This window comes from Coloeus monedula (genome assembly GCF_965178545.1).
Source record: "Coloeus monedula genome assembly, chromosome: 5".
NCBI classification, from domain to species: Eukaryota; Metazoa; Chordata; class Aves; order Passeriformes; family Corvidae; genus Coloeus; species Coloeus monedula.
In genome coordinates, this window is record NC_138785.1 from 67962344 (window position 1) to 67978187 (window position 15844).

Below are 15844 nucleotides of genomic sequence, written 5' to 3' on the forward strand. Positions count from 1 at the left end.
TCTGTAGTCCTGCCTTGGACATTCATTAAGTGATGTATGTTCTTCAGCAGAAAGTTTTGAGCTCTTGATATTCCTTGTGCTTCTAGAGCCTGTGGAATATCTGAAAAACTTGTCTCCAGTGGCCATCAGTTGATGTAAAGGATCCCTTCTAGCCTATTTTTCTTGTCCCTTTTTGGAGTTTTGTGCTGGAGTTGTCAGTCTGAATCGAAGCTTGAACACCTCATAATATTGAGGTTTCCTTCTAATAAAAACTGGCTTATGAAAGCACTGCATGGAGAAAGTGAAGAGGTTCTGTAGCTCAGGAAATCTGTTTTCAGTCCTTTTAGAGAAACTCTAAATGGCAAATGTTGGAACTGGATTCTTTGGTTTGTTTGTTCAGAGTTCTAGAATGTGTAGAGTGTGATGTTAAGCCTTTATTTTGTCACATCTGAACTCTTCAGGGAGAACAACTACAATTTAAACAGTTTTCTAGATAGTTGTGAAACAGTTTCTACAGAATACAGACTAGGGTTATAAACTCTCCTCTCTTTGTCACTTTTGGTCAGAAACTTATTCTAATGCACTGTTTAAAAACTCTTTGTAAAAGAACCTCAGAAAATAAAGGGGTGCTATAAAGGGCATTGAGAGGACTCCTGAAGTATAATTTTTTGGAAATTGAGGTGTCCCCTTTTAGTACCAATCCCCCAAAACACTGATTGATAACTTTATAGCTGTAGGAAACTTTCTAATTAAACTGATTTTTTTTTTTTTAACTTGATGTGTAATTTTGGAAAGTTTGCAGAATAGCCACACTGCAGATTAGTGCTAGAAAGGATAGAGTCCAAATAATTCTCTTTTAAGTGCCTACTACCAAGAACTTTTCTGGGCTAAAAGTTATTAATAATAGACTTATGTTGTAAGGAATGCTTTGCCTCTCTGTGAACTTCTTAGCACTGTAGTAAATAATGTGTACTTTTAGAAATAGAATGTTCTCTTCCCTTTTGGAAGTTGGAATTTTGCATTGCAAGAAACTAGACATTTTGTAGCCTTTTGTCACATAGCATAAACTTTTAGCTTAGCAGTTTTTGAAAAGCTGGTCTTCCAACTTAGTGTTGCTTCAAGCATAAGTGAGATGAGACAGACAATGCTCTCTTAAACCTTGATCAGTTTTGTGTGATGTTTCAATTTTGAAATGCTTCTTGGATGCTTCAGGAAGTGCCAGGAGGTGAAAAATCGCATCACCTTTCATCTAGAGTCTAGTAGCAAAATCATCTAGATCTGGAATTAGTACTGCTGGAGTGATTAGCTCCTTTGGCTTGCTGAAGCAGAGATAATATTTTAAAGGACCTACTTATCCGAATTGGAATTTTGACTCCAGCTAATCCTTTTCTTCTGCTGGGAGCAGGCTAAGTGCATGTATGGGATTGTTGGTAATGAGGGTTCCATGTAGCACATAGAGCAAAGAGTAGGAAATAATGAGGAGTAACGGAAGAAGCAACCCTCTCTGTTCTCTCAGGTAATTTTAGTGCCATAGGCAGAAAAAAATGGAATTGTGATCACCAAGAAATGCCTACATTTGTCTTACAGGGAAATCATCTAAAAATCTTGTGATCTCTTCTTTATGCAAGATAGAACTTCCAGAAACAGAGAAGAAATTGTTAGAAGTGTTTCAAACAAATATAAATTTTCCCATTGAGATGAGCTGTTGCTGGAACATTTTGTCCTGCAGGATGTAGAGGAGGAGGAGTGGGTTGGAAATGAGTCTGGCTGCCTTACTTTCTTAGAGCCAAGGAGAGATTTTTTTTTTGTATTGGCTTTGTGTTCTTCATCAGGACTCTTCATCTCTTTGAAAGTAGCTTGTCAAATTGAATGAGCCTCTGACATCCTTTAATTGACTGGGAGGTTGGATAATCTGTATTTTTAGTAGTCTTCCCAAAAAAAGACACCAGTGATGTCACCGAGAAGATACAGAATTGATGACATGAGCACTTCTGTTCTATCTTCACTGTTAATTTTGGCAGAGATTTTACAAGTCATTACTACTTGTAGCTAAACGTTTAAAGAAATAAACCCTCTCTCCTTTAGTAGTACTATAGAGATACAATAATGAATCTTTACTTTTCTCAGCCTTCAGAATGAGTAGAAAAGAACTTAAGAACATAGACAATGGTAATACTGATTCCATCACAGCTCATTCTCCAGCTGTGAGGAATGTTAGCTTTGGCTTGCATTTGGAGTTTGATTTTTATATTCCATTTATTCCTTTTGATTAGTCTACCTTTCAACAATAAAAATAGCTTCTCTTCCTCCCCACCTCTCACCTCTGCCCCCCAGCTCAAGGAAATTGTAGGAAGATTAAGTCTCTCCCAGGACAGAGACTGAGTAACATCTTTTGTTGTGTGTGTTTATCTTGGAGGTCTCAGCTTGCTTGCTATCCTACCTAATCAGGCTCCAAAAAGAATGGTGTGCTAAGGGAAAGATGGCCAAAGTCTCGTAGGACTCCATCCAACTTGGAGCTCCAAGGGCAATTGTTACTAGCTCAAGGCTTAGAGGATGTTCCTGTTTGAACTGGTAGTTCTTGGCTCCACAGCTGCCTGTGGAGACTTGGTGACAACAGAGGTGTGTTACCTGTGGGCTGTGCTTCCAGGGCAGGACTGGATTGTGCCAAGATCTCTGCCATGAGGCAGCTGAAAACATGCAAATTCAGCAGCATCCTTGTTGCCCTAACAAGGATGGTCAAATGGTTCATATTACTGAAAATCCAATTAGTATGAAGTGCTGAGCAGTTTGAGAGGGATTCAGCCTGATAAGCATAAATAGTATGATGAGGAGAGACTGAAAAATGAAGTTGGATGCCTTTAACCAGCTCTAGAAAAATACCATGGTGGAAAAAGTATGTAAACAGCTTACTCTCTCTGTGGATCCATTAAATACATACCATAGCAGAGAGTCTTGAAGTAAACTAAACCCTCAAAAGTAGGAAAATCAAGTGAGAAGCTTTCCTCTAGGAGGTGGAGGGACAAAAAGCCTATAAATGCGTAATAACAAAGTTTTAAGATGACAACAGTTGAGTGAAGCTAGAGTCACTCTGAAGAATCTCTTGTGTCCTGTCAGCCAATATTAATTAGCAAAGATGAGGGAAGCAATTCTTTGGGGAGTATAAATAGCTCAACCAGCGTGAACCAGGAGGCTGGTCACTGAGTTAAGGTTCTGAGCCTGCAGGAGTGATTTCAGATCCCTTTGAGCTGGTAAGTTTGACCAGTCAAAGAAGTACAAATTGGAAAAGGAAGATGGGAGTGAAATGTGCTCAAACTGTGCTTGAGGAGGAGATGCCTAATTTCTAATGAAAGAAAAATCTGCCTGGCTCACTGTAGGAAATGCTGATGTCAACTGGCTTTCTTGTGTGGTGTATTTCTTTCTTTTTCTGACGCTGTAATTGGACAGGTACTTGGACAAGCAGTGTCAGCATCCTGCAATGCACCCACACAAGCATTTGTGTCCAGTTCACGGCAAACCAGGCTGGGGAGCTGATCCAGCTGGAAAACAACATTTCCCAGAAACAAAAGGAAGTGTTTTGGTTTTATCCAGCTATAAAAATTCCCTGATCTAGTTCTGTGATGAGCAGAAACACTTGTGCTGGCACTCTGCTGTGGGCCACAAATAGCCAGAGAAGACAATGTGTTGGCAGTTGTGATGGCAGCTGAGGTACATCAAACTGCAACCTAGAATGCCTTTCATTGGTAGGTGTGTGATGGTGACATTTCAGTGGTAGAAGTGTTGGTGACGTTTTGACCACTTAAACATTCATTGTGTTGTCTTTAACAAGGCCTGCCCAATAAGAACAGATTTCTAGTGTAAAACAGTTAATGCCAATGTACAGATCAAGAACATTTAAGAAAGATGAGAAGGGAATTCACTTCCAAAGCATGCTTCTGATCTGAACTACAACCCCTGCTATTAGGGTTGTGCTTCATATTGAGACATGGAATTTACTCAGGAGGGGGAGCAGTAGAAAGTGGGAGCAGATGGGTGAAGGCTTTTCTGGCCAACAACAGTACCTTTTCATCCCTCCCCCTACTTAAAAATAAAATCTTTGTCAGTGGAGCATGTCTCCATTTGAAAAATTATGATTGGTAAGTGTGAGTTGCTAAAATGAAACTTTTTGTGGGGGATTTTCCACACTGCCTGTGTTTCAGAACTGATTGGGTTCCATGCTGTCACAAAGGGCCTGAGTGGCTGCAGTGCCCAAGTATTACTTTCAGTAGCTGGTAGGATTTATGAGTGTGGATAACTACAATTCAGCATGATTCTGAAAGTGCCATGCTTCTGTGATTTCATTTGCTTTCCCTTTATCCTTTGATTCAGCTGGTTCATTAACTAAAGTCTAATATCATTCTGTGTAGTCTCTCCTTATTTTAGCTTGTATTAAGCTGACTTAAAATTGCAGTGGAATGTTAGTTTTATTGAATTTTGATTTTTTTTTTTTCCTTGAGGGGAAAAAACCCACAAATTCTTCTACAGCCCTTCAAACAGAAGTAATGAAGCATCTGCTGAACTTTTCAGCTGATTCTTAGTAGTAGCCTCTTACTTGTGGAAATAGTAATCCCTAACATAGATCTGAAAGTCTTTGCACCAGTTATGAAGCTCTTCAGTATGTTTTCAATCTGTAAAGGAGCAAGTTCAGACTTCCAGTCAGCCTTCCGTGTGACTTGTATTCCGAATTTCCAGATTTACTTGAACTCCGCCAGGTTTAAAAGGGACACAGCAGTGTTTGATTGTGCTGCTCTAGATACTGCTGTGTTCACATGCTTGCCCTCAAAGTTAGCTTCAGTATTTCATGAACCACGCTCTGCTCTGACTGCTCACATTGAACAGTGTATGTGCAGCTTTTACCAGTGAGTGTATGAACTTGGAGGTTTTTTTGATATTTGACCTGGTGTAATTTCAGAACAAGATGTAAATATTTCAAGTTGTGTGATTTCCTGAAAGACAGAACATATGTGGTAAAAACAGACCAGTTGAATTTCCAGCTATCTGGGTAGCATTATTTGTGGTGGAAGAGCATTTCTAAGCATGTTATCTTACAGCAAAAGAAAAAGTAGATATAAGAACAGGGCCAAAAGTTGGGTAGAAGTTGTATTTGTGGGACAGCTCTCAGGCTGAAGGAGGCTGCTGTGCAGCAGACTGCTGCGAAGGTAAAGTAGAGCATGGTTAGCATATGAAAATCATATTAGAGGAGTACTTAAAGGCAACAGGTTTAAAAGATAGTCTGACATCACTATTGTGATTATTAATATCTTAGTTTTTAGTGGGTTTAACTTGACTCATAGCCTCAAGTTGCTTTTTTTCCTTGCTACTACTGGTTATTTAAACAGCTAATTAGTAGTATGGAAGAGGCAATATTTTATGGAAACATTATTTGAAAATAATTTCCTGCCTTTTTTTTTGAACTGTAGATGTTAAAACTAGAAAATGTAAGTAAACTTGTGGTCCTAGCAGCATCAATGTTCCTTCCCAAAGCCTCATGTTTAAATTTGGAAATACGTCTGTGAGGATCTCTTCCCACTTTATTTTCCATAAGTGGTCCCTGAATATGTTTGACCAGCTTAAATAATTGAGAATGGTTAATGCAGATCACTGGTGGGGGGAGGAATGTAGAGGATTTTTTATGTAGCTGATGAACCTAGTGCTTTTGATTTAGATGACTGCTCATAGAATAAAGATATCGAAGTTGTTGTCTGTGATACTTTTATGTGTATGGGAATCTGTCTTGGTTAGGAGATCTGGTGTTTGCTGACAATTTTGTAACCTAAAAAAACAAAAAACAAACCTGAAAAAAACCCCAGGGCAGGGTATTAAAAGTAGCTGAAGGTTTGGGAAGTGGGTATAGTGTTTGTTACCCACTGCTCCACTTTCCTTCTTAAGAAGGTGTTAGTGATGAAAAACCATGGTAAAAAATGCTAAATAGTGTCAAATATGCAGAACAGTATGGTGGGTATCTGCCTGTGTCGTATGCTGTTCTAATACACCTGGCTTGGGCTTCATTAGTTAAAATTTGGGAAAGCTTTCCATCTGCCTTGGATCAAACTCCTGGGTAGAATCAGTTCAATAGCAGGAAAAAGCCAAATGATACTCTGATCTTTGCCATTGAGTCTTATCTCCTTTCTGAAGTTTTAATCAGTGAAACCTCAAATAGGAGTATTCTTTCATGAATAGAGATGTGTAATCTGAAATGCCAGGCCATCAGTTTGCATGAAGGAATAGTCCAAATATGAGTTGTGTTATTACAATACTAATTATGATATATGCAAGAATTTTTCTGACTTTTTTCCTTTTTTCTAATCCAATTTTACAGGAAGCCAGACATGATACACTGACAACATTTGAAAATAAACTTTGGCAATAAGATGGAAGCATAAATCTCAAGATTCTAGACCAAAACAGAAATGGCTCATGAGTATTGAAAGAAGAGACTGAAGAGCCTCTGACACTTCTGTGTGAGCAGTGGAAAAGGAACAACTACCATGGTAACACTAATAACAGAAAAGCTGCAGAACCAGAGCTTGGATGATCTGACCTGTAAAACATACAATATTAATCTGGTAAGGATCTACCAAAATAACATGAAATAAATGGGAAATGCCAAGTCACTCAGAACCGCATAACAAATTCAAGAATGTATTTCAGCCAGAACGTAGCTATTTAGGTTAGGACTGGTTTGCAAGGTTGGGTGGGAGTTGTAAGGGGAGGAAAAAAGTGGAACTTCAGTGTTTAGCCCCTTTTTGAAGTCATGCCTTCTTGCTTTAATGATCGTTTTAACCTTGCTACTTCATTTTAAATAGCAAAAAACCAGTTCTTTTCATGAAATAGTGCTCTAATGACTGAAAAGAATTATCAAAGCTTCTCAGAATTCCTGTTTTTGCTAGCAAAACCCACAAATACTTGTATGGGTTGAAGTTTTCTTCACTTCCTATAACCAGGTGCTTGATATCTTTATATCTGACAGAGTATTTACTTACAAAAATCCCTGACTGCCACGTAGGTAACTATCAGCACTAGGCAGAAGGAGAACAAGTTGTCAGGTAAATACAGTTAAACAAAAAGTCAGGTTACCTCCAGACTGTTGTTGATGCCAGTAGAGTGGATCCTTGCTTCTTCAGTGTCTCAGATGCCTGGTGCTCTGAAAAACTTTGTAGTTTATGGTGGTATTCTTGCTGGTTTAATCTCTGGGTACATAGTGTGGTTCAAGCATGCAATTCAGGCATGAAGGAGTCTATTCTCTCCACATCTCATTTGTGAATGAAATATCTACTCTAGAGTGAGTAATGCAGAACAGTATCTTGTGAATTTCAGGTGCCTACCTGAGAGCCTCGAGACCATGTTTTGTATGGAATGCACTAATTCTGTTTTACTGACTTTAATTACAGTGGCACCCTTGTGTAGGTCAAACTTTAAGGTTCCAGTGGGACACAAAAGAACTTAATTTGACTAAATGTCAGGGTGTTGTTCAACTCTAGTTCTGTTACTTATTAAAAAAATAATTCAAATATTGGACCTGAAGTATGTCAGTTATTTTAAAACTCTATTGAACAGCCAAACTGCTTCCTTATTTACTTCATGAGCCCAAAGCAGGTGAAGCATATCTTGAATGTGGTGGAGTTTGTGCACAAGCACTTGCAATTCTCATGTATCCAGTTCCTTGTCCAGTAAGGATATCTTAATAGTAGACATTAATCAAGCAGTTTTATTTTCAAAACTGTAGCAGGTCCATTTAGAGTTCTTCTAATAATTGTTTCTACTTCTATTTTGCCTTCCCTTTAAATATGTGCTATTCTTGAAAGACAGATTTAAGCTCTTGAAATGGTGTTAACTCTCAGGAGAAGCGCTTACTTAGCTTGCATTTATTTTGTCTGGTTTGATGAAGCACTTGGGACATGCAGTTTGTAGGAGAATCTGCTGTATCTGTGAACTGGCAAAGTCATCATTTAACTAAACTCTGGGGCCTAAGTGTGAGGCAATGATGACCTATAACCAGTAGCAGTATTTGTAACCAAATGTGGTGGCACCTTGTAACTTCTAGTTTTTGAGGTCCTAAAGTTTGCATAAATTTGGAAATGGAACTGTCTTTTTACCAGTAGTCACTGTAGGTTTTGGACTGCAGACCTCGAGTAGCAGAGAAGGACATACTACTGCTTTTACAGTGTGCAGTCTGTACAGGAGTGTGTTGGCATGCTGTAATGTGTTGTAGGTTGGTTGTTTTTTATTCTTCTCCTTATCTGGACTTACAATAAAGCATGAAAAAGAACAAGTGGAGCAGAAAATGGCACATGATGTCTCATCAGTTGTTTTGTCCTTGCCCTTCTCCTGTTCCTCTCCTCCTTTTATCTGTCAAGTAATTGGTTTTGTAAGTGCTTTAGTTCTTACAGGAAATAGGTTCTGAGGCTAGGAACAGGTTCTGTTTGTGCACAATGGCACCCTGAAAAAGTGTGGTAAGTGTGTAGTGAGGTGTGGAAATAGAGAAGCAAGTGTGAATAAAAGTGTGCAAGTAGGATGCTCCCTCTTAAAAAGGATTCATGGAAGCAAATGATGGCTTCCTGACTAAAATGTGAACATGAGATGATAAAAAGTGTTTTTTCACTGGTGAAGGCAGTTGTGTAATTTCACTAAGGGAAAAAGGCTGCTGATGGTGGTGTGGTATCAGTGCTAGCACATTTAGGCTTTTTGGCAAGAAGTTCAGGTTAATGCTGTGGTTTCTTCTAATAGCAGCAGTTTAGAGCGATTCTGAAGTGATCTTGCCTGCACCTTTTGTTACTTGTGCTGGCACAAAGTTCTGTGACACCATGTGGTGAACCTCATTGTGAGCTGATTGAGGATTAAGACGCAACTTTTCTTGCCTGGGTTAATGTAGTTAAACCTTATCAGTTTTGTGATACCTTGTGCAGTGCATCTGCTCAAGTGTCTTGGCACAAGTAGATAAAATAGCTGGGGAAAAGCTATTCTGTAATACAGCTCATGAATCAGGGTTATAAAAGAAAAAAGAATAGCTCTTTCAAAGCTATTTACTGTGCAGCCGAACTGGGCATAAAGACAACATGTATAGGGCATAGTACACTTTTTCAGTTGTGTAAGCTGTGTGGTGACCAAGTACCTCTCTTTTATGTTGTAAAATACTGGCTGCAGCTTTTTAGTGCTCTGTTAAATGACATGCTAATTTTCCAGGCTGGTGTAATTCAGCCAGTGCATGCTCAGTTATGTTGTACAGCCTTGTCCTGCACCTGCCTTCAGGAAAATGACTGAGTGACCTGCTCTAGAAGCAGGAGGGTTGTCCCAGGCTCTTTTCCTCAATTTGGGTACTGTAGCTCACGAGGTGTCCCTGGTTGCTCAACTTACAAGACAGAAGTTCTGTGAGCACATTGTGTCTTTCATGGATTGATAGCAGCATTAAATCAAATAGTCGGTCTCTATTCCCATGAACTCTCATAGAGCTCAAAGTCTTGGGTTTTTCTGTATATTCTGACTAAACTTGTACCTTTTTCATATTCCTGTATAGAATCTCATGTTGGTTTGTGAAGTAACAGCATGTGAGCTGTAAGACTTCAAGGTGTGGTATTAAGAAGAAAACATAAGCACTGCCAGACAAGGATTTGTGAAAGGAATGTTTTACTATAAAACCCCTTACAGGCATGGGGGGTTTCATTAGTTTTAATTTTTGAGGCTTATTTGTGTTGAAAGATGTAGAACTCGATTGACTTCCTCAGAGGAAAAGCCACTGGTCAGAAGACTTGACTTAATAATTTTACATCCTGAGAAAAGGTCAAAATGTTCCTCCTCACTATTTCATATCCAGTCATATTTGGAGGATATTTGGTAGAAAAATGGAGGTCTGGTATGGCCTATTCAAACTGAGTCACATCTGTATGGTGGTGGTTAAATTAGTATTTGAATGATAAACAATGGCTTCCCTGTGGTTTGGAAAGGATGCTGATAAATTGGAGGAACTCAAATATACTTGGAAACTGGAAAAAATGCCTTGAAATTAAAGCCATTAATTTTAAAAGTATGAAGATGAAATTGTCATTCTGAGAATAATGAGGAGGGATAGCACAGGCTGTGAAGTTCTTAATGCAATACACTGGAGTGTAGAAGAATAGCCAGAATTATTTTTGTTACAGTTGGCTTCTGCTAGCAAAGAACACTTAAAATTAGTGATGAAATTATAATTTGTTGTCAGCCTCACACAGCTCTTCCACTTACTCAGTTCAGACTAGGTGTCTTTTCAAGTGACTATTTTAATGAAAGAACAGCTATTACTCAGAAAACTGACTGAAACTTGCAGCATTGTTCTAAATATTGTGCCACATGTTTTCTTTCCTTTTGAGCATAGTCTCTCCAACTGCACAAAAGAGGTTCTATTTGTGAATAAGCATTTCAAAGTAGATCCACTTCTTGGCATGAAGCAAATAATTCTAACCTCAGGTGAAACTTGTAGTTTCATTGTTTTGTGTGTCCATCTTAAAATATGTCATTATTTCCTTAATAAATTCTCCAGAGGCATGAGATCTTGGTGGATGTTTTAACATCTATTCAAAAAGCAGTAGTTGCAAGATGGATGCTTCCTCTTCAGGAAAGTGACTTTGTTGAATAACTTGGCCTTATTCTAAGGAAGACTTCCTTCACTCAGAGGGTAGCAGACTTCCCTGTCAAGGTTCTTAACAATTGCAATGTCTTTCTTTTATGACTATGCTTGAAAAGTATTCATTGAGGAAGCTTTTAGGTAGATCATAACACAAAGGGAATGAATGGGGGAGGGTAGAGTGTGGCCAGCCCAGGAGAGCTGATAAACTGGTTCAGTGCCCTGTTACAGTAATACCTAGTGGGACTTGTGCCATGTGCTGTATAGATTAAAAAAATCCTCCCTCCTGTAAAGAATTTACAGCCTGACAGAGTCTACTCAAATTTGGACTTCCAGACATCATTAAAATACACCAGCAGACACTGTTTCCAAGTATTTTAGTTTCAGTTACAGAAAGCCAAGCATATATTGTAAAGGAGATTTGTTACTTACTGTCCTCTTAGTCACTCAACCCTTATTGCAGTGCCTTGAGCTTTTGCTGGAAATAGTGCAGCTTACTCTCCCTTTCAGCATGTGATGTCACATGTGATGTTCTTAAGGTTTTTGGTCTGAATCTCCAAAGAATTAGCAAAGAATTTTTTTGTCACTTAGCAGGATTCTGTATAAATGATCCCAAGTTGCAGAGAAAATGTCTGCTTTGTCATGGAACTGAGCACTGACTTCTCCAGAACCTGGTCAGAAATAGCTGTAAAGACAAGGTTGCTGTCTGAGTTAGAGAACATTGCAGTTCTCTGGAGGACAAATGGTCTGTGTGTATGTGATCTCACTTTTTCCATTTTCACCCTGAAAAATGCTTTCAGTGCTCTGCAGCTGTCAAAGTAGTTTAGTGTCTACCTGATGGACAAGGCTTTTTAAGGTGGTAAAAGTGCAGGTAATCAAACAAGTTGGACATCCATGAAGAGAACCTTGTTAAAGATGCATTTGGCTGTAAAACTCTAAAAACTAAGGATCAACTGCCACATAGGATTGTGCTTGAGGTTCTGTTCCTTATAAGCATTGAATATCTTGGTCTCTGTGAATAAATAGTCTTTTAAACATCCCTAACTATTATGCTCATATTAAGTCATCTTTCTGCCCTTTTCATCTGGTTCAGGATAAATCAGCTATAAGACTTTCTGACACAGAATTTTGTTCCAATAACACATTTCCTTAGCTACTCTCTGATAGTTGAATAGGTTGGTGTTGCCTTTCATTTGGGGAAAGCTGGAAAGGAAGAATTTGTTGAAGACCTTATCTTTTAGTCTCTAGTTGGTCCATTTCCCCTTCAGGGACAGCTGAAATGTAGCTACTGTTACCTTAATGTGCTCCTGTGTTTCACATGAAGCTGGTATCTGATTAGAGTAAATGATGGATACTGGCTTTTTAAATGTGAATACTACTATAAAACTGGCAAGTTGCAGACTTCAAGTGGTTTGAATCAGGCTAATTAATAGCAAATTCAATGGAGATTTAAACTTGGGGTTCTGCTGTTTACTTGAAGCAGCTTCTTTAAAAGGTTATAAATGCATCTACAGATGCAAATGGAAAGTAGGAATGAAATGGATTGTCTCATGTGCAGATGCTGATAAAAAAGATTAAAAATCTCATTGCTGTCCTATCCTTTCATCTGTTCTATTATTTCCTACCTCTAAAACAATAACACCAAGGGAATATTACCACAGCTCAATGTTTTTCTCTGTGGGGCTCAAGGATATAAAGTTGTCACTAGCACTATGTGCTGCTGTACAGAAAAAAAAGAAAAAGCTTTGTAGCCCAAGGATGTTTGTTTAAAAATTGACTTTGTATCTGGAAAGGAAGCGTATGTACAATGCTATCATCTTTGGCTGTACACAAAGAACAATGTTCACATAAAGTGTGTTGCTCTTTTTTAAAGCAATCTTCCTCTCCATCCTGAGGTGGTGGTGGGGGAGTGAATAATGACCCTTGGGCTGATGGAGCTATGAGCCACTTATTTATAGCTCCTTTATAGGAGGCCGGATTGCAAGCTCCATGCTTTGTTTGAGAAATCTAGACCATTAAGAATGCCTTTGTAGTAATTTTTTAGGTAAAATTAGTTACAAACTTGTCTTACTGTACCGATGCTACTGATGAGGCTTAATTGAAGGCCTTTATATACAAACCTTGTTTTAAGCATGTCTATTATGTTGTTTCTGAGTAGGGAGCCACCACCAGTAAGTTGAGATTTAAAAAGCAGTCAGTCTGCAACAGATGTTTTGGGGATAGGAAAGATTTTTTTCAATGGCTTTTCTACTTTGAAGAAATAAAAAAAAATGTCACTGCATTGATTATAAGAAAATGTAAAATACTAATAAAGCCTGATTGGAACAGTGTTCATGGTGGTGAACCTCAAGAGCTTGTATATTTAATTTAGTTAAAGCTATTCTTGTCTCTTAGCTGAAGATGAAGTGTTTTGCCTTCCAGCCTTAAGATTGAAAATGGAAACCCAACTGCCAGATTGTAATTTCCTCTCTACTGAAATGAGAATTGGATCAAAGCTTTTTCATTAAAGATGAATTATCACTCTTAATTTTCCAGTTTATTCACATGGGCTAATGTTGTAGTTCTTGAAACAGTTTGATACTTAGCAGTATATCAGAAAACATTATAAATAATAGATGCCAGAGGCTTTATTTATAAAGATCAGCTGTTCAGGAATTTCTTCAAGAAATCTTGAATAAACCCTGTTTTTTAAAAGGCATTGTTAAGTGCACATATAGGAAAACTAAAAACTGCATGCAGTTTCCTTGAAGTGAATGCTGACTCTTTCCACAGTTAAAACTTTTTTTTTCTGATTGATTTCAGTACTCATCTGAGAAGCTGAACAAAAGTGGCAGCTTGTTCCCTTTCGAAATCAATGGTAAGTTCTTCAGAAACCTTAGCGGTGTTTTACTGAGGTAATTGGTACAGCAAGCAGCCTTTCTTTTGTAAATAAGGTGAGGGGGATGGAGCATGCTGCTGTAGAGCCTGCTGGTTTAAGCTGGTCTTTGAACAATACTGGGAATAGCTGGTTGTTAGTTTTGTACTTGTGATCTGCTTTGCATAGTAAAAAGCCCTTGTAACACTTTCTTTTTGTTCAATATCTGCCTTGGTGTACAGAAGCACAGAAATGCTGTTTTTCATGTTAAACATCTTCAGATTCCTCAGCTAGTAGAAATCTTTGTACACCTTATTCTATTCTTTGGCACATAGAACATATAGCATGATGCAAATCATAAGGTGAAGTCCAGTGCCCTCATAGAACTGTTGTTTGCTTTTATTGCTCCTTGGTCCTATTAGAATAAGTTTTACCTAGCAAAAGCAAAAGTCCCAGTTATTGATATGTAAACTTTCCACTGCCTTAAGGTGTGGACTTGAAATTTGCATGTTATGTTTTCTCTGAGCATGGAGGACTTTTATTTGCTCAGTGGGATTCCTCCTAGAATGTTAATCTTGGTTTGTGAGAGGTTTCAAAGGCAAATGATGCTTTATCTTAAATAGCATTACCAACTAAGCAGGTATCCTGGTGGGAGTCTGTTACAGACCACCCAACCAGGATGGAGAGGCAGATGAAATACTCTGTAAGCAGCTGGGAGAAGTCTCACAATCGCTAGTCCTTGTTGTCCCCCCTTGTGGGGGAATTCAACTTACCAGATGTCTGCTGAAGTACAGTACAGCAGAGAGGTAGCAGTCTAGGAGGTTCCTGGACTGCATGGAAGAAAACTCCCTGATGCAGCTGATGAGTGAGATCAACCAGGGGAGATGCTTTGCTGGACCTGCTGGGTTTGAAGAGGGAAGGACTGGTGGGTGATGTGGTCACAGGCTGCCTTGGTCACAGTGACTGGGGTTTTTGATCCTTGGAGAAATAAGGAGGCAGAGATCAGGAGAGCTGCCACCTTGAGCTTCTGGAGGGCAGACTTCAGCCTGTGTAGGAGGCTGGTTGACAGAATCCCTTGGGAGGTAGTCTTGAGGGACAAAGGAGTCCAGGAAAGCTGGATGTGCTTTAAGAAGGAAATGTTAAAGGTGCGGGAGCAGGCTATCTCATGTGCTGAAAGATGAGCCAGTGGGGAAGATGATTGGCTGGCCTGATTGAACAGAGAGCTTTGGCTGGAGCTCAAAGCTAAAAAAAAAAAAAAAAAAAGCCAGGAGAGTTGACCTTTGGAGGGAGGGGAAGGCAACTCAAGGGGACTACAAGGATGTTTTGAGATTGTGGGGAGAAAATTAGAAGGGCCAGAGTCCAGCAAGAACCTAATCTGGCTACTGCCATAAAACACAGTTAGAAATATTTCTGTAAATGCATCAGCAACAAAAGGAAGGCTTAGGACAATCTCCATCCTTTACTGGATGCAGGGAGGAATATAGGGACAAAGGATGAGGAAAAACTGAGGTGCTTAATGCCTTCTTTGCCACAGTCTTTAATAGCAAGACCAGTTGTTCTCTGGCTACTCAGCCCCCTGAGCTGGAAATCAGGAACAGGAAGCAGAATAAAGCCTCCATAATCCGAGGGGAAATGGTCAGAGGTCTGCCACATCCCTTAGGCACACACAGGTCTATGGGGCTGATGGGATCCACCCAAGAGGACTGAGGGAGTTCATGGACAGGCTCACTGAGCCATTCTCCATCATTTACCAGCAGTCCTGGCTGACAAGAGGTCAGCAAATGTGACACCCATCTGCCCCAAGGAGGATCTGGGGAACTACAGGCCTGTCAGTCTGGCCTTTATGAAGGGCAGGTCCTGCTTGACCAACCTGGTTTCCTTCTCTACCAAGGTGACCTATCTAGTGCATGAGGGTAGGGGCTCTCCCAAGTAACAAGTGACAGGACAAGAGGAAATGGCCTCAAATTGCACCAGGAGAAGCCTAGATTGGATGTTAGGAAAAATTTCTTCGATTGAAGGGTTGTCAAGCATTGAAACTGGCTGCCCAGGGTAGTGGTAGAGTCACCATCCCTGCAGGTATTTAAAAGACATGTGGATGTGGCACTTGGGACATGGTTTAGTGGTGGACTTGGCAGAGTTAATGGCTGGACTCTGATCTTAGAGCTGTTTTCCAGCCTAAATGATGAGGTGCTTCTGTCATGTAAACAATTAAAACACAGGTTCAACTCTTGGCTTTTTTTTTTTACTTTAAACTTTTAAATAAGCCTCCCAGCCTGGAAGAAAACTTCCTAAGGATTTTTAAAAAATCAGGCAAGTCCAAGCTAGGAAATTGTCCTACAGTAGGATGCTAGGAGTTTCAAACATTAGCTGGATCTCAT

The 15844-nt window shown here is 39.4% G+C and overlaps 1 protein-coding gene across 2 annotated transcripts in view; it reads left to right on the top strand.

Annotated features, from left to right (window-relative positions):
• The window catches only part of FAM53A (family with sequence similarity 53 member A), a 71701-nt gene that overhangs the window by 14243 nt on the left and 41614 nt on the right, over positions 1–15844 (top strand). For both annotated transcript variants that reach the window (XM_082282683.1, XM_082282684.1), the window contains exons 2-3: positions 6335–6581; positions 13415–13469. In XM_082282683.1, the coding sequence (XP_082138809.1) occupies positions 6504–6581; positions 13415–13469 (133 nt within the window). In that variant the 5' untranslated portion in view covers positions 6335–6503. The remainder of the gene's footprint in view (positions 1–6334; positions 6582–13414; positions 13470–15844) is intronic.